The sequence below is a fragment of the Typopeltis vanoorti genome, chromosome 11 (assembly GCF_054136105.1).
Source record: "Typopeltis vanoorti isolate ZY-2024b chromosome 11, IOZ_Tvanoo_1.0, whole genome shotgun sequence".
Taxonomy (NCBI): Eukaryota; Metazoa; Arthropoda; class Arachnida; order Uropygi; family Thelyphonidae; genus Typopeltis; species Typopeltis vanoorti.
Genome location: NC_143559.1, coordinates 3,214,218 through 3,241,774, shown reverse-complemented (window position 1 = coordinate 3,241,774; position 27,557 = coordinate 3,214,218). Strand labels below are relative to the sequence as shown.

At 35.8% G+C, this 27,557-nt stretch overlaps 1 protein-coding gene across 3 annotated transcripts in view; it reads right to left on the bottom strand.

Annotated features, from left to right (window-relative positions):
* LOC150101275 (uncharacterized) overlaps positions 1–27,557 on the bottom strand; it is a 246,176-nt gene that overhangs the window by 102,958 nt on the left and 115,661 nt on the right. For all 3 annotated transcript variants that reach the window (XM_090400557.1, XM_090400555.1, XM_090400556.1), the window contains exon 3: positions 3,161–3,452. In XM_090400557.1, coding sequence (XP_090256683.1) covers positions 3,161–3,452 — 292 coding nt within the window. The remainder of the gene's footprint in view (positions 1–3,160; positions 3,453–27,557) is intronic.

The following is a 27,557-nucleotide window of genomic DNA, read 5'->3' as shown; positions in this document are numbered from 1 at the left end:
TAAAGGTGGAGTAAGCTCTGATCACTTTCCTTAGTATTTCCCATAATGTAAAGCACATCTCCTTGTGGACACATATGATGCTATACATTATAGGGGTGGTGGGGACAGAGAACAGTGATTATCCTATACTTAGAGAAGTAGAAAGAGCCATCTTAAGATCAAAATCAGGAAAAATAGCAAGAATTGACGATATTCCATCAGAACCACCTTTATCACGAGTTTCCCCTGTCATGAAGGGTTTGCTTGCACTTGGATCCGCTGAAACTGTTATAGTTTCTATATTCAGCACAAAACTCTTGTAGTTTCTCTATTCGGCTTTGAAATAATGTTGGATTCAATATTCACTTAATTTAAATAATTTTGCATCGCCGAAGTGAAGCATTTTGGCTCTTTATTTCAGTAGTTTATACTATTGTTCAAGCAAACTATTTAAGTGCGATGATAGCTTGGGCCAACAAAATTTAGAGAGAACTGTCCCAATGACAGAGAACAGTGATTATCCTATACTTAGAGAAGTAGAAAGAGCCATCTTAGGATCAAAATCAGTAAAAATAGCAAGAATTGACGATATTCCATCAGAACTACTTAAAGATGGGGGGGGGGAGGTGATAGAACCTATTGTTAGGTTCACTTTGAGGTCTCATCAGTGGTATGAGACCTAAAGGTCGAAACTGGTATGGGTAGTGGCGCTTCCCATAATGCATAACATTATACATGTCTGTAAGGATATATGCATTGCATTATGGAATACTAAGGCAAGTGAAGTCATTAGCCTCTATATACAAGTAATCGAGTAGTGAAGTTACTTCATGTTGCAAATTTTGTTTGCTGTTTCTTCTTCTTCATTGGCACTACAGCCCCATGTAAGGCCTTGGCCTCCCATTCTTGGGTTTCATAACTCACTACGAGGTGGGGTTGTTACCCCCACGCTCAACCATGTTAATTGTCTGTGAAGCGTTGTGTTCTTAAGCCCGGTTTGCCTGCTTTGCAGGAGGAAAACCTCCCAGATAAACTGGGGAGAAAAACCCTGCAGTCCACGCCCAAGACCGGCTAACTTGGCTATGTCTGAGAAAGATCCTTAGCTTTTCACGTCAGCGACGAGAATCGAACGTAGGACACTCCTTTCCAAGGCATATGGTTGTGGAGTGCGTAACCACTCGGTTAACTGCGCAGACATTTTGTTTGCTTACCCTTGGATAAAGGATTTAAACCAAGAATATAATTTCTTGACAACTTTAATTTATAGTATAACCAAGTTAAAATAATTCTCAACAATTTCAGAATGAGTCCAAACAGCAAAAATCATTGACGTAATAAAATCAAAGAGAGGGCTGGGGATGAATGAATGAGAACAAAGCATCTTTCAGATGGTTCAAAAAATAGTTTGCCAAAGGTGAAGACAGAGGACTACCCATTGCAGTATCTTCAACCTATTTATAGATTTTTTTTTTTTTTTTTTTTACAGCTGAAATAACCTAATTGTATAACCAATTCAAAAATCAACACAACATCAGGAAAGAAATCATCATAATAGTAAACTAATAGTATCAGATAACAGAATGTTGGTAAATAGAGAAACAATGTCAAAGCTGACTAACATATCCAACTCTTGTATTTAAATATTCTTGATTTATTTAAGAAAATATGAAAGTCTTGATAGATGATCTGTTAGTTAATAAACATGAAAGAAATTTAGCAATTTTATAGTTGGGAGAGTCAATGCAATTCACAATGGGTCTTACTGGACAATCTTCTTCATGAATTTTTAGGAGACCATAAAAATGAGGAGTCCTTCCAAAATGGGTGCATAACTTATACAGAGTATTTTGATTCCAGCTAACTTCATCAAGGAGTTATTTAACCTATGTTTTTGTAGGGTTATAACTAATTTCTTGATAGGTGGGAGTATCCTTTGAAACGCAGTCTATCTTCCTCGCATAGTCAGCCTTATCCATTACCACTACTACCTTTATCCACTTTCGAAATAAACATATGGTTCTTTTGTTTAAATGAAAGCAGCACATGTAATTCAGTAGTAGATAAATTAGATGGAAGTAATTTGCTTCTAACAAGTGAAGCAGCAACTTCAAAATGTACTTTATTAGCATTTGCTTGAAAGTCCTGGCAGATTGAGTTGAACATTATGCAAAACATCAAGATACAGAATGGATTTAGATGCCACAGCAAAAATCAGTCTTTAGCTAACACACTAGTCTCAGAATCAGACAACTGGCATCCATAAATGCTAGTAACCCATTTATTAGTAGGAATGAGGTAAACAGTAAATTTTTGCTTATGATATAATGATTCATATTTTTGCATCAGTCTGTATGAATGTTTTCCATAAGAGTGGGTTAAAGATTGTTTAGAAACACGTACAACAATATCCAGTAATTCATCATCCAGAGTAAATGAAATCCTTCTTTCAAGATCTAAATTAACAAACAAGTTAGGAAAATTATTGGTTTTAAAGATTAGCTTAAATACCTAGGAATTAAGATGGAAAATCAACACAGTATATTAGAACAAAAATTGCAAAAGCAACAACAGCACTCCGAAAACTAAAACCGCTATGGACAGATAACAAGCTTATGATTACAAACAGATTATGCCTTATTGACACATTAGTTAATTCAGTACTTCTGTAGTGACGGGAAACTTAGATTCTCCTAAAAGAAGATGAAAAGAGATTGCTGGCATTTCAAATGAAGTGTTTATAGACAACTCCTAAAGATACCATACACTGATCACATCACAAATTTTTAGTCCAAGAGATAACATCATAACTAAGATTCGAAAGAAACAACTTGTGGCTTGGTCAAATCAGCAGAGCAAATGGTCTACCAATGCAAGTTATTGAAGGACTTATTCCAGGAATTCATAAAAGAGGCAGACCTAGAATAAACTGAATAGATATAAAATTAAACAGATGCTTCACTTACAGTGCTGAAAGCAGAATGTCAATCAAGGACTGAGTTTAAGATTTCTGTGAGGAATACTTCCTAATATCTACTCTATGGTTCTCTGTGGACTATGGGAAGAAGAAAGAAAGAGATCTACATATTTCTCTTCATAAATGTAAACAAGAGCATGTGACAAATCAATTCAGTAATGCAAAATGATTAAGAAAATATACTTTCATATTTTAAGCAGCTCTTACCTGCCAGATTAATAGTATCATTCTCTGCAAATCTGTTAGCACTTTGAAATTTTGATGAGCACATCATATCGATTGCTTGAATTCCATGAGGAGTATGAATAACTGGCATATGAATTTTAGCTTTAATTTCTTCAACTTCAAGTTTCCGTTCACAGTCAACTCTACTTCGGACTACACGAACTGGAGGAAGTACATTTATGCCACAGAAGCATTTAAGCCCACTTACAAAATCATATGATCCAAGACGTCCTCCACATTTTGGACACACCAATTTTCCTTTAATCCAACTTCCCTAAAGGAAATAATGTGCTGATGCAATGATTTCATGAATCACTATTAATAAACAACTTACAGAAAAATATGCTCATTCATAGGTAAAATTACTTCAAATAGGAGTATTATAATATTGCACTGGGACCAACTCTGCAATAAACACTCTTAAAACTAAAAGAAAAATGTAATTCTCGAGTAATTTAAGTAAAATATCGAAACATTCTTCAATTACTAAAAACTACTAGACAATGTACGCAAACCTAATGAAAACCCTAGGACAAATATTTGGGAATCTTCTATTAGCAAAGACAATAAAATCAATTATCAGCAGCACCAATTCTTTCATACACTCATGAGGTGTACAAGGTGCAATAACAGAACTATCTAATTTAGAGATAGCGTTGTGCAAATTAAAAAAAAAAAAATGTTTTTTGTATTGATTATTAGGGATTTTATTCACAATTTAGAATAAATTTATTCAGAATTACTTGTGAATGACTGAGCAGAGTGATTGTATTTTGAAGTCTCTGAGTTTGAAGACTTTCTTCAAACTCAAAGACTTCAAAATACAATCATGGTTTTTGTCACAACCTCTTTCCTGTCAACTTGGCATTTTAAAACCTGTTTTGCTAACCTTTCCTTTCCCATTCTTTAAGTTACCATACCACTCAGAATAGCTCTATTCACACTTACAAATGACATCAAGATTCTTTCAAATATCTTCAATATTAATATGATTCAGTCATTGATGTAATATGTTCACTCCCTGAGAATAATCGAGAGCTATTAGGTGGCATATTGTGTGTAGCTCTCCTGAAGGATAACTAACTTTTTCATATTTTATTTGATAATATTAGGTTAACTTATTGTAGTTTTTGTTTTAAATGGATGTATGATTGATTGGGTTATTTAGTTTGTAAATAAACCTTGTATTTTTTTGTTTAAATACAATATTATTGGTACAGCACCAATGCGTGGTAGAACAATGGCAGCAAAGACCACGTTGTCGGGTGATTTGAATTTGTGGGATTTTGTGCAGTGCAGTGAGATGTTTGTGTCACAAAAATTAAAGGATATATGGAAAGAAATTGAAACTGAAGAGAGTGTGTATATTAAATGTTTAAAAAGTGAGTGCCTATTAGGTGATAAGACTGAAGCAAATGTTAGCACACTGGACAGTATCTATGGTTGGATGGAAGGAGAAAATTATCAACAAAAATCAATGATCAGGAAAGTACTTAATGAAAGTGTAACAAAAATGTTCCCCTGATGCAAAAATCATGATATTAGTCATGCCATCTGCATGCATAAAGGTAAGGAGAAAGAACTGATTGTCTTGGTTGTCACAAATGATTCCAGAGGCGAGAAGTATTCTATGAGGGAGGATGTAAAGAAATTGTTAGCAGACACAAAACTGAAGAACGAGAAGGTGTAGACTGTTAAATCTCCTGCCAGGCTATGATAGAGGCAAACTGAGGAGGGCATTGGTAGCATATGAATCAATACATAGGTTATGCAGAAGGAATGATGTTGGATTTGTGAATCTGTGGAATGTGTTTGGCAGAAACAAGGATTTGTATAATGCCGATGGACTATATCTAAATGGTTTTGATATTAGTGTCTAGAGAAAGCGTTGTTCACTGAGCATGCTGAAGCACAAATTTAGGAAAAACTTAAGCATTCGGGTGGAGTCAGGAGAGTTTGTATGAAGGCACCCATGAGGCAAGTGACCATGAGCATGAAAAGTGCTGAATTGAGTTTTTCAAGCAAAAATATTGAATAGGATAGTCAATTCAGGAAGTAAAGGTGGGTGGTTGCCTAAAGGGATTCTGAGTTTCTATGTACTAATGCCAGAAGTATCAGGAACAGAAGAGAGGAGTTTCTGGTAGTAGTTAGTGAAACCTCACCAAAAATTATGGGCATTCATGAGACTTGGTAGTTAGCAGATGATGTAGTTACAGGGATAGAATATGCAGGGTTTAGTATTTTCAAGGAAGATAAGATGGGGATAGAGGAACTGCTAATAATAGAGGATGAATTGCAGCCTAAAAGAACAGGAAATAGGCAGGAGTGTGGCGGTTCATTTGAATCAGTCTGGTGCGAGATCAAGGCCAGTAAGACAAAATATATGAGATGTGGCTATTAAATAACAAGACAAGGTATGCTGTGAATCATGTACTCATAGCAGTCAGATGCGCTCGCACCGTGGATGACCTTGAAGGTTATAGAAGCAGTTGAGATAAGTATTGTTCGATGTCGCTTGTAGTTAGTCTGTAGGCAGTTATAAAAGAAACATGTGTGAAGTCACTTTGCCGGAATGATGTCTAATTAAACTTGAGCAGCAGATTAATCTCATATTCCTGTTGTAGGAGGTGTACGGTGATAATAGAATGTCACGTGCGTGAATGTTTGAAAGGCACAAACACTTTGCTGAAAGTCGAAAAAACTTTGAAGATGATGAACAACTGGGTTACCCTGCCACTGCAGGAATCAAACAAAACATTGCGAAAATTAATGAAATTGTCTGCAACAATTGCTGATTTAAGCATTTGGATGATAGCAGACATGGTGCACATTGATAAGGAGACTGTACGACAAATTTTGCATGAGCAACTGAACACGAACAAAGTCTGCGCCAAAATGGTTCCAAAAACTTTTGTCAGGAGCAGAAAGACGTCCGGAAACAAATTTGTACTGACATCATGGAACGGCTAACAGCAGAGCCGGACTTGCAGGAGAAGATCATCACATGTGATGAGAGTGGATTTTCAAGTACGATCCAGAAACAAAGAGAGAATTGATGCACTGGAAAACTCCCATATCGCCGAGAATGAAAAAAGCAAGAATGAGCAAGTCAAAATTGAAGACAATGCGGATCATTTTTTTTTTTTTTATATCAATGGTGTGGTAATGGGTGAATGGATACCAGAGGGTCAGACAGTTAACCAACATCATTATCCTGAGGTTCTGGCCAAGCTGAGAGAACGAGTGAGGAACAAGAGACCTGATCTGTGGAAGAACAATGCTCGGATTCTCCATCAGGACAATGCTCCAGCCCACAGAGCACTGTTTGTAAAGCAGTATCTGGCTGATAAGAAGATCCCAGTGTTGGACCATCCACCTTACTTTCCGGACTTAGCTCCATGCAACTTTTACCTTTTCCCAAAGTTGAAATCAGCATTGAAGGACACCAATTTTCAGTTAGTGGATGAGGTAAAGGAGAAATAATCGGCAGCACTACTGAAGCAGATAATGCCTGATGACTTGCAGCACTGCTTCCAACAATGGAAAATTCGTATGCAACGGTGTATAGATAGAGGAAGGGGGTGTAAGTTGAAGGGAATAACAATTAAGTTGTACAATCGTAATAATAAACAACATTTTTGCAACCAGTCTCGTTAGTTTGTTGCTACATGCCAGGGGGTTCCACAGATGATCTGGAAGACATACATTGGCAAATTAGTACAATGAGTACAGGCCAAGTGATTATTATGGGAGATTTCAACTATGGAGATATAGACTGGAAGGAAGAAGTATCACAAGGCAGGAAGGAAATATAATTTATACACCTACTGAGTGATAATTACTTGATGTAGCATGAGATGGAGGGGAATAGGGGTCTGAGAGTACTGGACCTGGTCATAGGATGAGAAGAGCTGTCCATAATAAAGGTGACCACATTGCATTCGAATGGCAAAAGTGACCATTCAGTCTTAACTTGGAAGATTTGTAAAACATGAGGAATATTCTTTCAAAAAGGGGTATATGTGGAACTACAATGCAGGTGATTATGACAAGCTTAGGAAGAAGCTTAAATCTGTTCCATGGCATAAAACACTGCAAGGGAAGGATGTAATTAGTAGTGCATGGGAAATAGTTACAGATCATTGATGATATTAATTGTATACCTAATGCTAAGGAAATACTAATCAGGGAGTTGGATGGATGAGTAGTATCATTAAGCATGAGATGCAGAAGAAGAAAATGATGTGGAGAGTATACAAGGAGAAAGTATGACCAGCAAACTCATAAGCAGCACAAGACTCAGTCAAAAAAGGTGACCAGCATGGCAAAGAAGGCAATATCAGATTATGAGAAGAATCCAGTTGAGCAGAGCAAAGGAAATCCTAAAAAGGTATTTCGTTACATGGGAAGTAAGAGGAAGAATGCAATGGAAGATTAACCTTAATAGGTGATGATGGTCACGACGTGACAGAAGCAGATCAACTATTTTATCTGCTGAGTGACCACTTTTCAAGTATATATATCAATCAAGTGAGATTACGTCTGAAACATATGCAACAGACACTGATGTGAGAACAGACGTAGATGAATTGGAGGTTAGGATATTGCAGTATCTCAATGTAAATACAGTTGTGGAATAGCAGTGCAGATTTTACAAGCATGTGCAAGGAAACTGGCAATGTCTCTGACTAGGCTCTTTAAGTCTCAGCTCTGGTAAAGTTCCAAGGGAGTTTAAAGAGGGCAAAATAATTCCCTTACATGAGGGAGGTTCTAAGATTGCAATAGCAAATGATAGACTAATCACTATCTCAGGTGTGGAGGCAAAAGTACTGGAAAAATTGGCCAAAAAGAGAATTCAAGAATGGATGGATAAAAATATGATACCGTATGAAAGGCAACACGGCTTTGAGAAGGGCAGGTCATGTCTTAGTAATTTCTAATTTTTTACAATACAGTAACAGCTACATGATTATTCTGCTGGATTTTGCAAAAGGCAACTGATAGAATACCATATGGAACTCTGTTACACAAATTAAACAAATGGGGATGGATATAACACTGGTTATGTGGATAAGAGGGTGGCTGCTGGACAGATATCAAAAAAGTGGTATATGGAGCGGCAGAATCAAGGCAAAAACAGGTGACTAGTGTTGTGCTGCAAGATTCAGTGCTGGGACCACTACTGTTTAATTTGTACATAAATGATACAGAAAATAACCTGAAAGGAAATATTCAGTTATTTGCCAATTATGTGAAATTTGGTAGTGATGTGGAGAGCTTGCAGGATAATTTAAATAGGCTGTCAGTATGGACAAAAGATAATGGATGTCAGTTCAGCTAAAATCAGCTAACGCCATTTTATTCCCGTATACGGGAGTAGGCGAGGCCATTTAGCCCTATCTAACTTTTGGAGACTGAGTGGGCAGTTCAATCTCCACTGGTACACAATCAGAGACAGATGGCCCAAGGCTATCACTAATTAAGCGGTACGCAGTGAAGAGAGACGGCTCAAATGTGCCGCCATCTCGTGGTTCCTAACCCTAACACAAATATTTAATGTCTGAAATAATGTGGGTTCTAAGGTCGATTTTCTTGAGTTTACAGGACGAAAAACCCGAGTTTCCGGGAGGAAAAACCTGCTTGCCCGTGCCAGAGATCGACTAACTCGGGAACCGGTCGAAAAAAGGCTTAGAAAAATTTCCTCTAGTCGCCGACTAGACTCGAAACCAAGACTTCCTTCGTGCGGTCAAGCGCGGCGGTGTGCAAACGCCACATCCGCTGAGCTACACAGGCTCGTTGGATGTCAGTTTATTGTGGAAAAATGTAAAGTTATGCATTTGAGATAATTGATTACAAGCTGTGTACCACATCAATCGAACTGTACTGCAGGAAATAGATGAAGCTAGAGATTTAGAGGTGGTGGTAGACAGAGATAAAGTTTAGAGGACATATTACTAAGGTAGTCCATAAGATTACTTGGCTATTGAAGCACACACACACTTATCAAGCAGAGATACGGTAGTTATTAATGTTTATATGGTCTTGATATGTCCACATCTGGTTTCGACAGGTCTGGTCTCCTTGGGATGAGGAAGCAGTGGAGAAAATTCAGAGGTGAGTGACCAAGATGGTGAGTGGTGTGTGGAATGTTCCCTATGAGGATAGATTGAAGGTGTGTGGACTGCAGTAGTTTGTTGATAGGAGGAAAAGAGGGGAAATGATAGAAACATTTAAGTTGCTTATACGATTGATATAGGGGAAATGTTTCAGCACTTGGCTAGAGGGCGACATCCCTGAAAGTAGAATACAGGTGTGGTTAGTAAAGATGTGAAGACTAGATTTTTTGCTTGAAAAGAGTTGTGAATGAGTAGAATGGGTGGGTCGCCAGTCAGTTGTGAGTGCTTTGTCTGTTAATAGTTTCAAGGAGAGGTATGCTAGATTGTGTGGATGGTTTGGTCTCCTGCAATGAGTGTTTGGACTCCATGGAGTTGCCTGTAGAATCATAATAATAATAATCATCATCTCAGAACTCCCATATACCTGCTATCTCAAATCATCAACTGCCTACATCTAGATCTAGTCCAAATGTTAACCTTAAGTTAACCAATTTAAGCACTGTTTTTTGTACACTGCTAGTCTATTGCTTTTGCTAATTTCTCTCTAGTATGCCTGCATTCAGTAGTTCTTCCACGTTGGATTCTAGTTTTTTATTGGGGGGGGGGGGAGGGTTTGTACACTGCAAATATATTGAGGCTGTTTACATTTTCCATGTGTTCTGTTTGGGGATTAGTGAATTCATTATGTTTTATTTCTCTTTTGATGCAGATGGCAGTGCCTTCTCATCTTGCGTAAAATCTGTCCGTGCAGTAGATGATATGGTTATTGATTTTTGGTTTGTTGCAGATGCATTTCGTTGATGAGGATTATATTGGCTTGGGTCTCTGCAGCGAATCCTGTAGTTCTAGGATCCTGCTTGTCAGTCCATTCGCGTTTGGGCTGATAATCTGTAGCAAGGTGGGTTTACTATTGTGTTTATCCATTGAGAACTGATGAGAATAGTAACTGAGTATATCTAAGGATGAAATCCTTGGCTTCTTGTGTAGGATTGGTTTGTCAGAGTTCTGATAGCATTTTTCCAATGCACCTTGTCATATTTGACAGGGCAAGTTTACTGGAATTTTGGGTGTACGTTGATCGTGGTTTAGGGTCTTGGGAATAAGTTGGTGTTGGGGTAGCTGCCTCTGCATATAATTTCATTTCATTATGATTTCACATCAGCTGCCTTAGTATGGGTCCCACTAATGAGACCTCAATAAAGGTCGAAACCGGTCTGTGTAGTATTCCTCTCATAATGCCGTAAGAATATGTGAGTTACATTATGGGATACTAAGGCCAGTGATGTGAAGTCATTAGCCTCTACATACAAATAGACCAATCATGAAGTTACTTGATGTGCAATCTTTGTTTGCTTACACTTAGATAAAGGATGAAGCAAAGAAGTGATCACCATTTAGTCTTGAGCAGGATAAAATTGAATTTCAGATTGAAAAGAACATGTTAGAAAGTTTTAAAGTGAATAAAAGTTGAGTAGCTCTCAGATGTAACTAAAATACACAAACATTATTCGAGAAAAAATGAAAGAGTGAGAACAGGAACCAAACCTTGGAGATTCAGTGGCAAGCCCCCTGAAGAAAACACTAATTCAGCCAGAGAGGCATGTGGTGAGGTTGTCTGCAAGGATAGAAAAATCAGAACTCCATGGTGGACACACAAAGTTAAAGAGGCAATGAAGGGAAAAAAAAAAGCAAATCAAAAGTTCCTGGCAAATAAGTCAGCTTGTGCTTGTGCTCATAGAGAATACAGAGACAAATGTAAGAAAGCTAAACACTGTGTAAAACTAGCTGAACAAAAGTCATGGGAAGACTTTGGTAAGAACATAGAAAATAAATATCAAGAAGGTGGCAAGATATTCCTTGAGGTTGCTGAAGAAGCTCAGAAATGGAGGAAAGAGAGAAAACTGTAGAAAAACATATCCTTGAAGTATGCAATAATTACTTCGAAAACTTGCTAAATGACGTTATCAATAACAGCCCAGTTGTAAAAAAAAAAAAAAAATACTGACCAGGCATGCAACCAGGAATACATATCCTTACATGAAATAGAAAAAGCTATCAAAGGCCTGAAATGTGGAAAAGCAGCTGAAGTAGATAACATTCGACTAGAAATACTCGAGTATGGAGGTATAAAAGTCTTGCAGTGGCTGCACTGCATAGTTCAGAAAGCCTGGACAGAGGGACGAACTCCAGATGATTGAAGTAGAGCTCTCAGAGTACCCATATATAAAAAGGGAAATAAAACTGAGTGTGAGAATTACAGAGATGTTTCCCAAATGAGTGTTCCTGATAAGATATATGCAAGTATACTTGAGAAACAGTTGAGAAGGATTGCGAAAGGGAAGCTTGGTGAAGAACAAGCGGGATTCAGGCCAAATAGAGGCTGTCAGGATCAGATTTTCACTTTACGACAAATAATTGAGAAATCATGGGAATATAACAAAGATCTATATTTAAGTTTTGTAGATCTGGAAAAGGCATATGACAAGGTGCCAAGAGAGAAGCTATTCAAAATGCTACAGTTTTGAGAAAATTTTTGAGAAAGAAGTTTTGGAGGAAAATTGTATTAGGTGTCATTGGGGAAATTATATGAAGCAATGCTTAGTCTTCGAGTTTTAAGTCAGCAGTTAGAATTGAAGGAAGTACAGGAAGATGGTTTAATGCTAAATATGGTGTCAGACAAAGATGTACATTATCTCTTCTGTTATTCATTATCTATATGGATCATATTATGGTATTAAACCTGATAAAGGAGATGTTAATCTCAGCTCTTTCCTTTATGCGAATTATGTTATACTTCTGAATAAATTCACTACAAGTCTGCAAGATTCCCTGACTAAATTGAATAACTGTTGTAATAGATATGGTATGAAAGTCAGCAATAACAAGACAAAAGACAATGAAAATAGGCAGAAGCATAGAAAAATCAACTGCATTGTGAATGGAGAGCCTACAGAACAAGTAAAACATTTCAACTAGAAATTAAATATAGAAATAGACAACAGAATCAACAAAGCTGGTATGGTGGGAAGTCAACTGAATAAATTTATATTGAATAAGAGAAAAGTTAGTCAAAACACTAAATTAGCTATATACAAGACAGTGTTCAAACCAATTTCAACTTATGGATCTCAGAGCTGGGTCAGAAGTAAAACACTTGACCAAAGACATGAGAGTCCTGAGAAAGATTAGAGGTGTGAACAGATGGCATCAATGGCAATATCATATTAAAAATGAGGATATTAGGAAAGAACTTGATACTGTCAGCATCCAGGAATGCGTTAGCAGAGTTAATCTCAGGTGGTATGGTCACTTAAACAGAATGGGTGAGGAAAGATTAGCAAAACAAGTATTCTCTGCTAGGTTAGCAGGATAAAGACCCAGAGGAAGACCAATATATAGGTGGACTGATATAGTAAAAAGTGCCTTAGAAGATAGAAATATAAGATCTGATAATGTTGAAGTATTGACAGGTAACAGATTGATTTGGAGGAAAATTGTACATAGGAAGTTAGTAATGATGTAATTTGTTGTTTCAAGGATACTTGCGACATAAGACTGAATGATATAATCACGTAATCACAAGAAAAATATTTATTTAACCAAATATTTTGGTCTGGAAATAGCAGACCATCGTCAGTGGTATTACAAGAACAGTTTAAAAAATACAAGCTAGAATACTAACAATAGATCGTTAATATTAGAACACGCCGTGCAATGTTATATCTAAGTATGAAACGGAATATTTTGAAGTAGAGACATAATTGAATTTGCTATTAAAAAAATAAATTAATTAATTAATTAATGAGTAATCTTGATTAGACTTTCCCAGATTTTTGATATAGATATACAGTCATTACGATTCAGGTTGGGGCGATGGAACAAGGCCTCCACGCTTTCCTTGAACAAACGTTCGAACCTATAACGGGATTATAGGTTCGAATCCAGGACTCGCCTCTTACATAGCTCCTGTTATAGGTTTGAACGTTTGTTCAAGGAAAGCGTGCAGGCCTTGCTCCATTGCCCAACCTGAATCGTAATGACTGTGTATATCTATATCAAAAATCTGGGAAAGTTTAATCAAGATTACTCATTAATTTTTTTTTTTTTTTTTTTTTTTTTTAAATAGCAAATTCAATTATGTCTCTACTTCAAAATATTCCATTTCATACTTAGTGATATAACATCGCGTGCCGTGTTCTAATTTTAACGATCTATTGTTAGTATTCTAGCTTGTATTTTTTAAACTGTTCTTGTAATACCACTGACGATGGTCTGCTATTTCCAGACCGAAATATTTGGTTAAATAAATATCTTTCTTGTGATTACGTGATTATATCATTCAGTAATGATGTAAATTTTTCATGTACTATCATATCTTGTACACTCCTTGAGGGTATGTCTGGAATTTTATAATGATGAAACCAAGAATATAATTTCTTGGCATCTTTAATTTATAATTTCTCTCTCTTATCCATAAAAATTTATTCAATTGGTTCACTATTATACCAGCTTTCCTGATTCTATTATCCATTTGGAAGCAGTGTAACTGGTTGTGCCTTTGCATTCTCACAATTTAGGATTCTTTGCAGGATTGAATTTTATCATTAAATGCAGAAGGACTTTCGATAACAAAACAGGACATTATTACACAAATGTGCAAAGAAAAGAAGAATGCCATATTCTTTAGCTATAGGAGATGCACTAGGCACTATGCAAACTGACCACACATTCTAGGAATGTGACTTACAAAAGAATGATCATGTAAAAAATATGGTAGCATGGTTTTTGGAAACTATGCTACCATATTTTTAAAATTAAAAATTAGATCATGTAGGATATAAAACAGAAGACAATATACTTGGTAACCCTGGATGACTGAATCAATAGTAGAACTTATGAAAGAAAGACGAAAAAAGAAAAGTACACAACAGTATAGAATACTCAGTAAAATTATAAAAAAATGAATGCAGGAAGGCTAAAGACAACTGGCTAAATGAAAAATATAAAGAAATAGAGGAATTGGACAAGAAACAATAGTAAAGAAATGCATAAGTCAATCCATGCTCTCACAAATAAAAAGAAAAATTTAACTACAATCCTTGTATAAAAGATCAAAATTAAAAAAATGCTACTAGAGACACAAGGTATCATAAAAAGATGGAAAGAACATGGAAAAGAACTGTTTGACTTTGATCACACAGATGCACCAGATATACAAAATATGGATGGTGAACCACCCATATTTTGAATGAAGAAACATATGAAGAAATAGAATACACTCTAAGTCAAATGAAAACAGATAAAACACCAGGTCCTGATCAGATCCCAATTGAATTGTTAAAGAAAGTAAATGAAAACACACTTAATGATTTTAATAAATCTATGATACAGGATACATCCCTGATGATCTAAGGAAATCCATCTTTGTCACTATTCCCAAAATTCCAAGAACTTCTGAATGTTCAGAATATAGACTAATAAGTTTAATAAGTCTGACAACTTTAAAATCAAAAAAGGAGTAAGACAAGGATGTGATTTATCACCCTTACTGTACAATATATATAGTGAGCAAGTTTTTAAAAATATTTCAGAACTGAAGGGTGTAATGCAAGCATAAGCTGTTAAAGGACTGTCTCAGACAATGAGTCAGTCCTTATAGCTGAATCTGAAGATGATCTTCAAAAGTTAGTCACAGAAATTTACAACAGAAGCTTAGACATGGGATTAATTATCAACCTAAAGAAAACAAAGTGCATGATTATATCAAAAGAACCAATAAATAAAAAACTAAACATAACTGTTAATAAAAAGAAAACTGAACAGGTTCAGTCTTTTATATATTTGGGACAAATGTTTACAGACAGAGGAAATTTCCTTAAAGAAATAAAAAGATATAGCAAGAAAAGCCTTTATTGATATGAAAACTGTTGTAACATCCAGACATTAATAAAGACACAAGAAAAAGATTAATAAAATGCTATATCTGGTCAAGCCTTCTCTACAACAGTGAAACTTGGACTCTAAATAAAGAAGCAGAGAAAAAATTAGAAGCTTTCAAAATGTGTACCATCAGAAGAATGTTGAAAATAACATGGATAGAGAAAATAAAAAACGAAGATGTTTTAAAGAAAGCAAAAATGAAAAGAACATTAATGAAAATAATTAAAGAACAAAAAATTAAATATTTTGGACATCTAACTAGACCAGAGGGCATTCAAAAATCAATATTAGAAGGGAAACTGGATGGAAAAAAGGGAGAGGTAGACCCAGGAGAATATGGCTTGAAGACATTAAGGACTGGACTGGCTTGAATTACCATAAATGTTCCAGAGCAGCAAAAAAAAGAAAAAAATTCCATGACATGGTTGCCAACCTCCTTCTAAGGGATGACACTTGAAGAAGTTTTTGGAAACCCAAGATAAGTATCACAAGCTCTAATCTTACTGGATATGATGAAATTATACTCATCAATGTGGAGAGAAAGAAAACCTTGTAATCACATATGTTTACAAATAAGCACAAAGTTTCAAGTCAAAGCACAAAGCCTTTAAGATACCAACAGCAAATGCCAGCATATTTATCAATGATTTTAACAGTCACAGTGTGGCTTGAAGATATAAGCAAACCACACTGGGAAAAAGAACTACCTTCTTCCTATAACTGCTTTGTAGAGCCAGGGTTCTAACCATGATTAGACATCTGCAAGCACCAACATTACTAATAACTGAAGACCAATACAATATTTAAAGCACAGGCCTATCATAGTTCAGATTAAGATGGGGGTTAGATCTAACTTTGCCCATTTATGCTGATGATTCCACTTTGGGAAAGAAAACACTGGTTATTCTTCACTGGAAACTTTGAAAAAAAAAATTAATGCCACTATAACAATTCCCAAAATTATCCTGCCTTTATTATCAAGACAGCATTCCAAGAGGATACAAAACACAGTATGTTGTGAGGTTGAATAAGGCTAAAGTAAAGCATTATTTAAATTAAGGGGATATTAAATCCCACATTGTTTTAAAACCGAATAAGAAACTCAAAGATTGGAATCAGAGAGTTTCATGCCGCATATAGTAGACTATAAAAATATCGGCGATTACTAGCGTGAGCTAATGCAAGTAGTCCTAGTACGTAGTACAAACCGGGCAACTCGCAACAAAGGTGGTAAAGTTCTGATCGCTATTCTTGGTATTTTCCATAATGTAAAAACACATTTCCTAGGAAATGTATGCTGTTATTACATTATGGCAGAAGGTCACTACCCAGGCCGGTTTCAGCCTTTTTTGAGGCTTCATCAGTGAGTAGCTAGACCAAATTAATACCAAAGGGTATAGCGAAAAGAACTTATATACTCTGCTATACGAGTTGTCAAACAGGTGCACCCATTAAGTTACTTAAATATAAAGAGCCAATAGGCTTCATTTCGGCGATATAAATATTATTTAAATTAAGGGGATATTAAATCCCAAATAATGTTTATATTGCCAAAATGAAGCCTATTGGCTCTTTATATTTAAATAACTTAAATAAAGTAAAGCATATAAAGAAGAATATCAAAAATTATATTAAAAAGTACTTTCTCAACTGATCCCACAAGCGCTAGTAATAATTTGACCAGTGCAATGGAAGAGGCCAGATGCAAGAAGTGAAAGGAAAAATGAAGATTAAATACAGAATATATATAAATAATTCTGTGTTTTCATAGTGCATTGAAGATGGATTTTAAAGTAAACTTGAGACAAGAAACTTGCCCTAGATGGCCTCACTGTTACCTATGAAGCTATGAACCACAGGCTTCTCCTTAGTAAAGTTTATAAAACTTCCTGTTCGGCAGAGTGGTTAGCATACCCACTCTCCAACCAACAGGTTGCAGGTTTGAATCCCACCTTGGGCATGGATGTCTGTGATCATCTTTAGGTTTGAGATGAATTTCTGCCCAGTGTGAGACCACCTCTCCACTTATTGGAGCCTGAAGACCTCCAATAAGTGGAGAGGAATAAAAGACGATGGGTTTCCAGACTGTGTAAAAATAAATTTTAAAAAATATATATATATATATATATATATATATAAAAGAATATATAAAAATTGAAAAAAAAAAAGCTTTTTTTTTTTAATATTGATTCTATATATGAGAGGTCAAGAGACCTATAAACACATTAGCACCATGTGTGGAGTGCAGAAGGGGACTGAAATAGGAGTTTATTGATGTTTTTATTTGAAGAGCTGCAAGCTGAAATTGCTTGGGAATACTTCATGCGGAAGGCTTTTCCAGAAGACATAAGTGGAGGGAATAAAAGATGATGAGAATGAATTACAGACATCCAATATATGGACAAGAAAAAGAAAACAGGCAGAGAGCATCTCACCTCACCATAGCTTTCTGTCTTCTACAGAAGATTTCATAAAGCAACAGCAACAACTGCCAAACTAGAACTCTAGCAAATGATACTAGGTGTTTAGTATCACTTGATGATACTAAACACCTAGAATAAGCTACAGCTGCCACTATCTGAAGAGCTATCACACGACAAGCATCTAGACTGTAATACTAAGAAGAGATTGAACAGACTACACACAAAGTGGGAAAATTCTAACATAGCAACAAAAAATAGGTTTAAATGAAAAATTAATACCTTCTGATATGCCTGCAAATAGATCAACCTTGCACAACTAGTGATTTGGATCAGTGCACAGATGCTTCAAGTATGCAGAATCTAAATGTTTTATTTTATGATGTGTAATTTAGCTGCAGAATTCTGCATTGTCACAAATGAACATGAAATAAAAGTACCTGTCTTCACATTTCGTTTGCCAACTTCACCAAAAGTTGCCTAAAGAGTTGAAACATCTTACTTGTTTTATAGGTACAGACTACGAATAGATTATGATGTTTTCTATATTATCACCCCCTTCCCTTGATGGTCTCTCAAACTTGTTGTGGGGGGGGGGGGGCTTTATGCATTCTTATGATCTTATGTCACCTACAAGTATTCAAACCTTCACTAGCCGAAGTATGAAAAGCATAAAGCAGCTCAAAGAACCAGGTACTGCAAAATAGGAACTGAAGTTATCAAATATGGTGGAAATGAATTACTTACACATATACATAAACTGGTAAATTTAATTTGAGAAAAGAAAGAGATACCATCAGAAGGAAAGAATCATTACTCATTCCAGTATATAAAAAGGTAAACAAAGATGAATGTGAAAATTACATAGAGATATTGCTCCTGTCAGCAAGATAAAAAATTTTACCTAATATTATACTAAAAAGAATTTTACTCTATGCTGAAGAAAATATAGGTAATATCAAGCAGGATTCTGAAGAAATAGGTCTATAATGACCAGATTTTTACAATAAGACAGAATTTAGAGTGGAAAAAAAAATGGGAATATAATCAGCAGGTTCATATTTTATTTATAGATTTTAGAAAAGTATATGATAGCATTCACATAGAATGGCTTTGGGGAGCATTAAATGAACTGGGAATATCTCATAAGTTAATATGTTTAATCAAAATTTACACCACTAACAGCAAAAACATCACATTGACTAATGGAATTATATCTGAACCTTTTGATATTAAGACAGGATTGAAGCAAAGATGTCCTTTTGTCCATCCTTTTTAACTTTAGAAAAATGTATTCAAGAAATTGCAAAAGATGACACAAACGTCAGTACTATTACGATATCTGCAGAAATGCAAAAACATTTCTGCAGATGTTTGAAAATAACATCCTCAGAAAAGTCTGTGGACCTGTAAGAGATAACACAACAGTTTAATGGAGAAGATATTATCAAGAACTATATGAACTCTACAGTTCTCCACTTTTATCTGATGAAATCAGCACTTACTAATTGAGATGGTTTGAACTTGTGGAAAAAATGGGTGAGAAAAAAAAAAGTTAATGTGAAATCTGGCATTGTTTGGACCTCGCAATATTTTCCCTAGTCAAGTTGATATGAAGAAGTGGCCAATCACAGACAATCATCTAAATGATCACTTGTAATTTGGTTTCGTAATTGATTTTTTATGACGGTCATACTGGAAAAAGCGGATTCTGACAAGTATGTCGATCCGAAACGCGACAGAATTTTTTGCGTAATATCAGTTAATATTGGGAATTTTTCATGTGCATACTTCCAAATGACTTCACTGTTTATTGATTTTAAACGTAAACTATTCTGAATGTTTATTATCTCAAGTTCTACTTCAGCTTGGTTTATATCAAACAGCCCACTAATTTTATTTGAAATTTCTGTGATGTTCAAGTTTTTTTGAAATGGATTATTGATAAAAGATACAATCATTTCAGTTTTATTAAAATCTTTAAATCTTGAATTTATTTCTTCCTCAACTAATCCTATTTCAAGAATAAATCATAGCAAAGCATTTCTTGATTTTGATCAAAAAATTTTAATAAATATGGGAGATGTCTAAATTCGCGGTCATTTATATTTTTCTTTAAATTTAATTTAAAGAAAATCAATTTGGATAAATATCTCCTTTTTCATCAAGAAAAATTTTTATATCGTTAATTAATACAAGAAATCTTTCTAAAAATTGACTTCTGCTGAGCCAGCGAACATTATTGTACAACAGAAGTTCCCTATCATCATTTGCCTGTAATTTAAATAACCACCGTTGCAGGGCCTTTCCTTGAACAGAATTTACAATTTCAAATGTAATATCCAAAACATCTTTTGTGTTTAATCTTTTACTGCACAGTACTTGTTGGTGAATAATACAGTGGTACATTAAAAAATCTGGATATTTGTCATTGTTTTTACATAATGAAATGAAGCCTGATTTATTACCTATCATTGCAGGAGCACCATCAGTAGTAATAGACACAAGTTCAAAAAGAAGAAATTTGTGTTGTTTCACAAATTCATCAAATGCCGAAAAAATGTCTTCTCCCCTAGTCCTTCCCAATAATGGTATAATTTTCAAAAGTTCTTCTTTACTTGAATAATCTTGAAATACCATGCGAAAAAATACCATTAACTGAGCAATATCAGTGAAGTCGTTTGATTCATCAAATTGAAATGAAAACGCAACACACTGGTGAATGTCTGACATTAACCTGGCCTGGAAACATTTCTCCGGCAATTGGAACTCTTCCTTTCGGCAATTTGAAACCTTGTCTGCAGCCTAGAAGTAGTCTCTCTCTAGTGACGTCTCGAACCAAGAAACTCCTTTCTGGAAGCAGGAAACTCCTCCTTCAAGCAACGTGGATCCGGGCAGTCTCTCTAAGAGCGACTCTGGACCGGGCGGCCTCCTCTCTGACAGCAATTCTGGAACCGGGACTCCCTTCTGCTTGCTTCAGTCCCTTTTTATTAGGCTCCTCTGCGACCTCGCATGAAGTTTGGCAACCCCCAAAGAATCGGTATGAGTCTTTCATCTTAAGTTTGAAGTTCGGCACACCTTTTGTTCTCCTCCACTTTCTTTTGATTGTAAGTTGCCGGCCATTGGAAAGTTGTTTGAACTCTTTCTGACTGACTTCGGAGATGTTTACACTTAGAGCCTGCAAGCCTTTCTCATACATATGTTTCAATAACAATCTTTCTAATGCTGGCATGTACAGTTTCGGCGACAAAAACATTGCCTTTGTTTTTAACACTCTAACATATTCTTATTAAAGCAGTATATACAGTTAGCTTCAAAACAGTTATTTACAAAAACATCTAACACAAACTATACCGAGACAAACAAAGTTTATTTTTTTACAATATTCACATGGGACTTAACCTAAGTAAAAAATCGATGTAATGTGCTTTGGAATATTTAAGCTACAATCGAGTTTTTACACTTTGCTTATAATCGTATTCACTCGGCTTGCTGTTTGACTTCCACTGATCCAAATTAATTCATTTACCTAGACTTATAAGAAAATTACTGATTTGACAATTTTAATGAAAAATAAATAAACAATAGCAATACACTTAAAGTGAATTAAAAATAATACAAAATAATGATAAATAAAATATTATGTTTTCAGTTTTAATTAAATTTGTAAGTAAGGAGGAATACACAAGAGATCGACCAAAAATCGTTCCAAAATCGAAGGGTTGAACACCCCTACTATATAATTTACACAATATCAGTCATTTATGTTACATTACAATGACTGGAAGTTGATCTCATTGGAAAAATTAATTAATTCTGGATAAATCTTTGTTTTGACACTGGACACGTATCTCCAGAAGTGATGAAGTGTCACTGATTAGGGGCATCCAGATGGAGTCCAGTGGCTGATAATCATAAAGCATGTGATTGACAGCTGTTGAAGGTGCAAACAAAAGAATTCTTATCAAGAGCAGTGGTCACCAAAGTGGTCGATATAACTTTGTTAGGGGTCGATTCGGGCTCAGGGGTCGATAGAAAAATATAAGACATCATTGTACGGGTAATATTTAATTTGGTTAGCTTGGATTACCTCCATCCTGAATGACAACACAATTAAGAGTGAAACGTAGGAACAGTGACATGAATAAGACCTGTAAGGTGGAACAAGGTCATGAAAATAGTTACGGAGGCCAATACAGTAGGCCAAATTGACGTATTTACCAATAAACGGATGTGGTGGTTCCTGCCCAGCCGGCACGGCAGGAACGACACTGCAACATGTGTGTGGTTGCTTATTTACTTATACTTACACATATTCAAACCCAGTCTCATTTTTGCGCATCGACATACAAGTGAGCGTTAATGTTCTAAAATTCATCAACATACATATTAGGTAATATTAAAATTACATAATAGCAAAATAGAAGGGGTCAATAAAAAGTCAAGAAACTCTTGAAGGAGTCGACGGTCAAAGAAGTTTGGCAACCCCTACTCTACAGTGAGATTCCAAACCACAATTCTTGTCTCTTCTATTAATGCTATATGATTGTTCTGGTTTTTTTATGCCATCTATAGTGCTTCTACTGTCACTGTAAAGTGTTACTGTCTTTTGATGAGAGGTGTTGAGTTCTAATTTCCAGAAATATGTAAGTCAATGGATTATAGTAAGTTGTTCCACTTCATTGTTGGAACAGAGAGGATGCAGTCTAGAGCAGCATTCTTGTATAATGGACTGTGTTATATGCAATGAAAAAAAAAAAAAAACCAACATTTCCTTTGATTTTGCTTCCATCAGTGAATATATGGAAATCATCACTTTCAGAGATTTCCTTCTCCTTAACATGTTTTCTTTGCTGGATGAGGTCACCTACTGTAGCGAAGTGGACATTCATAGCAATCTGAATCAATGTTGGAATTTCTGTTATATCTCTCTTATATATGAAGTGACTTCATATATAAGAGAATTCTTGCATTTTCAGGCAGATCGATGTTAGACCAGCAATAACAGAAGCTGCCTCGGAAAATATTGTACTGTATTCTTTAATTATTCATATGGCTATAAGGTGTCGTACTCTGTTTAGCTTTCGTCAGTTTTTCTAGGATTGTAATGCATGTTTCCAGGCAGGTGCAGTAAAAGATATCATGGGTAGTATAGCTCTGGTATATATTGTTTTCAGCATTTGTTGGCCTAATCCTCACTTTATCCTTGCCGACTTAGCTAGAAGGTTTACTATTTGTAAGCATTTGGAAAAATTAAAATATTTCACCCCCCCCTCGAAAAAAATCATAATATAGACATATATTATTATAATATTTATTGTATTTATATTCAATATACAGCGAATATTGCAAAAATCAAATGCAAATATTACATTTTTAGCATCTTACATACACATTTGACATGGCACATTATCTCATATTTTTATATAGATAGATATATTGTTATTGTACAAATTAAGTGGATATTGAATCCAACATTATTTCTTAGCCGAATAAGAAACTCAAAGATAGAAAAATCTATCTAATAATTTCATGCCGAATAAAATATAAAATATAAAATATAAAACTATAAAAGTTCGGCGAGTCCAAGCGTAAGCCAACAGGTGGTACATGCTTCGCCGAAGTGAAGCCTATTGGGTCTTTACCTCAGTTGTTATTGTACATTTGCAGTACAAGCACATGAAATATAAAACGATTAGTAATAAAGAAAGAATTAAAAACATAAAAGAACTTTAATAACAATTTAATGTGATGGATGTGTTTCAATACTGCTACACCAATATCAGGTGAAATATTTGAAACCGCAATTCTTAGATTTCAGGTTTGAAATGAAACTTATATGAATAAGGATATATTTACTAATATTCATTAAGCGCCGAAATACACAGGAAGCAGAATTTGTGAACCTGCACCAATGTGTAATTTTTTCCATTAAAATATAAAAAATAAAAAAGAAATAATAAATAATAAAAATTAAATATGTTTCTTTTAAGATAAAAAAAAATCTACTTAGTCTTAAAAGATTTAAAATTTGTTTTCATTATTTAACGATGTCACACTTGACTACAGTCTAACTTACCAAAAACATTTGGAAAAAACTAAGTTAAAGATATCTGCCAGGAACATCATAAACAAGCTGAATGGCACAACTTGGAATTGTAATACCTCGACTCAGAACAGAAGCCGTGGCTCTAGTCTTGCCTGTTGTGGAGTATTGTCCATCAGTTTGGAGCCGAAGACACCATACAACTCTCGTGAACACATAGCTTAACATGACAATGAGAATCATGTCTGGCACCTTAATCTATTCCTCTCCCATGGTTACCTGTCCTTTCCCACATCACTCCTCCAAGCTTCAGAAAAGAAGAAGTCATCAGCAAAGAAATAAAGAAAATCAGAAATAACATGTATCTTGATATATAGGAAGATACATCAAGATATCTCTTCATCCCTTGCATGTCTTGCCTCCAGACTTCCCATATGGCTTGTGAAATTACCAGATGATGGCACCTGGAACTGGTAAAGACTCTGAAATGAGAAATACAAATAAGTACCTGACACAGATCCAACTATCAAACCACCAGGATTCAATCTACCTGAACACCTCTGGAGCAAGCTAAACAGATTTAGGAATAGACAAGGCCGCTGTGCAGACTATGCATCATATCAATAATGACTGCCCCATACACTCCTTCCCTGGAGGCTTCAGGAACTTGTGTTTACTCCCAAATAGTACCACCAGCTGGTTAACTGAATTGTCAGGTCTGTATATCGTTTTGCTCAATGATATCTTGTATTTCGTCCCATAGCAAAATAAATAAATCCTCATAGGGAACACTGAAGCAAGTGTAGGAATAATATTATTATTATTATTATTCAGGCCTCCATGGAGTCAAAAGACTCATCGTGGGAGGTCCTTCCTAAGAAACACAAAGTCTATCAAGACTCATCAAGGGGAGGTCCCCCGTAAGAAACACAAAGTCTATCATACCACTCCTTAAACTCATGGATCATTCTCGCTCTCACCACTCCATCAGGCAATGCATTCCATGGTTCAACCTCCATGCAAAGAAACCACTCCTCATGCTCTTGCAAACAGTTTCCTTTCGTAACTTCCAGGAATGGCCTCATCATCACTCTGTCCCACTGTTCAACCAAGCAAAAGAATAATACATGAAGATTTTCAAAATAAAATAAAATAATGGGAACACATATCTGAAAGAATACTGGGAATAAAAATAAAATTGCAGAATAAATTGTCTGCATTATGACAATATATGATGTGCTGTAAATTTAGAATACATGGAATATTGGTGATGTATGTTCTTGCTTCTGCAATATAGTGTCTGCTGAGGTTAGAATATTTTTCATGGCATAGAAACATTTTTATTCCAGAGTCTTTGGAAAGAACAGGCATAATAAACTGAATGAAGTTAAGAGTGGTAAAAGTTAAGAGTGGTAAGAGTGGACTTGAATGAAGTTAAGAGTGGTAAAATATATGGTGATTCTATGATTAAGGGTATGGAGAGTGGTATGCATGAGGAGTGCTTGGCTGATGGGACAATAGAAAGAGTGGCTTTAGCAATAAAGAGAGAGCATGAAGCAGACAAGATGATAGTTATGGTGGGTACGAATGACCTGAGAGGTAGTATAAATCGGGTAGGAAAAGATTTAAGAACATTATTAGATACTGTGAAGAGGAAAAGTGTCAATGGGAGAATAGTGTGTGTGCTGCCTCGTTTTGACAATTACAAGTTAAGACGAGCAACGATAATGAATGATATGATTGCAAGAATGTGCAGAAAAAGAGGTCTGGAGTTTGTTGATGTTTGGAGTGTGTTTGAAGGAAAAAGGCAGTTGTATGCTAGAAATGGACTGCATCTTAACATGGAAGGACATAAGCGATTGAAGAAGTTATTGTTTTCTGAACAGGTTGAAGTTATTGGGCAGGGAAACTAATATTGAAAAGGTTGAGTGTAAGAGAGAGAAACTTTAGCACTGATTGTGTATTTATTGATCCTTATAGGCAGAATAAATTGCATAAGAGAGGGGATAAAAATCGGCATAGGACTACGGTAGTTAGTGACTTATACATCAGTTCTAAAGCCGGTACAAGATCTAGTGGGAATCTGCAATTTTTGTATACCAATGCTAGAAGCATTCGAAATAAGAGAGAAGAATTTTTGGCATTAGTCAGTGAAATCTCACCAAAAGTTGTAGGCATTAGTGAAACTTGGCTGTCAGCAGAAGATGTGGTCACTGGAATTGAATGTGATGGGTACAGTATTTTCAGGGAGGATAGAGAAGATAGAACAGGAGGAGGAGTACTGTTGATGATAGTTGATGTGTTGCAGCCAAAGAAAGTAGTATATCATGATGATAGACATGTGAATGAGAGTTCATTTGAGGCAGTCTGGTGCGAAATAGTGACCAACGCAACCAAATATACAGTTGGATGCTGCTATAGGCCAGGGAGTACGGGGGGAGATATTGAATTCATGCATCAGCAACTTAGTGCAATGAGTGAAGGCTTAGTGATTATTATGGGGGATTTTAATTATGGTGATATCAATTGGAAGGAGGAAATATCACGTAGCAAAAAGGAAATGGAGTTCATACATCTTCTATGAGATAATTACTTGAAACAGCACGTAACTGAAGGGACATGTGGTGTGAGAGTGTTGAACCTGGTTATTGGTTCAGAGGTTATATGCATAAGTAAGGTGTCCTCGTTACCTCCAGTTGGTGAAAGTGATCATGTGGTATTGACTTGGGAGGTTGCAAAATCTGTGGATTTTTCTATTAAGAAGGGGTATGTACGGAACTACAGGTTAGGCAATTATAACAAGCTTCGGAGTGAGCTTGCAGCCATCCCATGGCAGAACATATTGCAAGGGAAAGATGTTAGCAGTGCTTGGGATAAAATCAGCGGGTATCTGAGGAAAGCAATATCAGATTGTGTCCCCATGGTCAGGAGGTCAAACAAGGCAGGCATTAGATGGATGAGCAGTAGTAGCAAGCTTGAACTGCAAAAAAAGAAAATGTTATGGAGAATTTACAAGGAGAAAGGTGATCAGGACACCCATGAGCAGTACAAGGCTCAAGCTAGGAAGGTTACCAGCATAGTAAGAAAAGCTAAATCAGATTATGAGAAGACCTTAGCCAAAGAGATCAAGGGTAATCCCAGAGAGTTCTTCCGCTATGTGGCAAGTAAGAGGAAGAATGACTTCGGAAGGATAACCTTAGTGGGTGCTGATGGTATTGAGGTGACAAAATCAGATGTAATAGTCGAGTTACTGAGTGATCACTTTTCAAAAGTCTATCACCCAAGTGAGGATATCTCTATACCTATAGCAATACCTAATGTGAGAATTGAAGCTAAAGAATCAGAGGTATTAAATATATTGCAAAACTTAAATGCAAACACTGCGGTAGGCTTAGATGGAATATCAGCTCGGGTGTTGCGTGAATGTGCAAATGAATTGTCAACCCCTCTTACCTGGATATTTAATTTAAGTTTGAACTCTGGTATGGTCCCTAGGGAGTGGAAGTTAGGCAAAGTGGTTCCTTTGCATAAGGGTGGCTCTAAAACTGCAGTATTGAATTACAGACCAATCACCATCTCAGGAGTAGTGGTAAAAGTATTGGAAAAGTTGGTTAAAGACAAAATTCAAGAATGGGTGGATCAGGATATGATACTCTATAGAGGCCAACATGGTTTTGTTAAAGGTAGATCCTGCCTTAGCAATCTATTAACTATTCATAATAGAATAACATCCGAGTTGGACAAAGGAACTGGCTATACAGTGGTACTTCTGGATTTTGCTAAGGCTTTTGACAGGATACCCCATAGAACACTGTTACGCAAATTGGAGCAGATGGGAATGGATATTAAATTGGTGA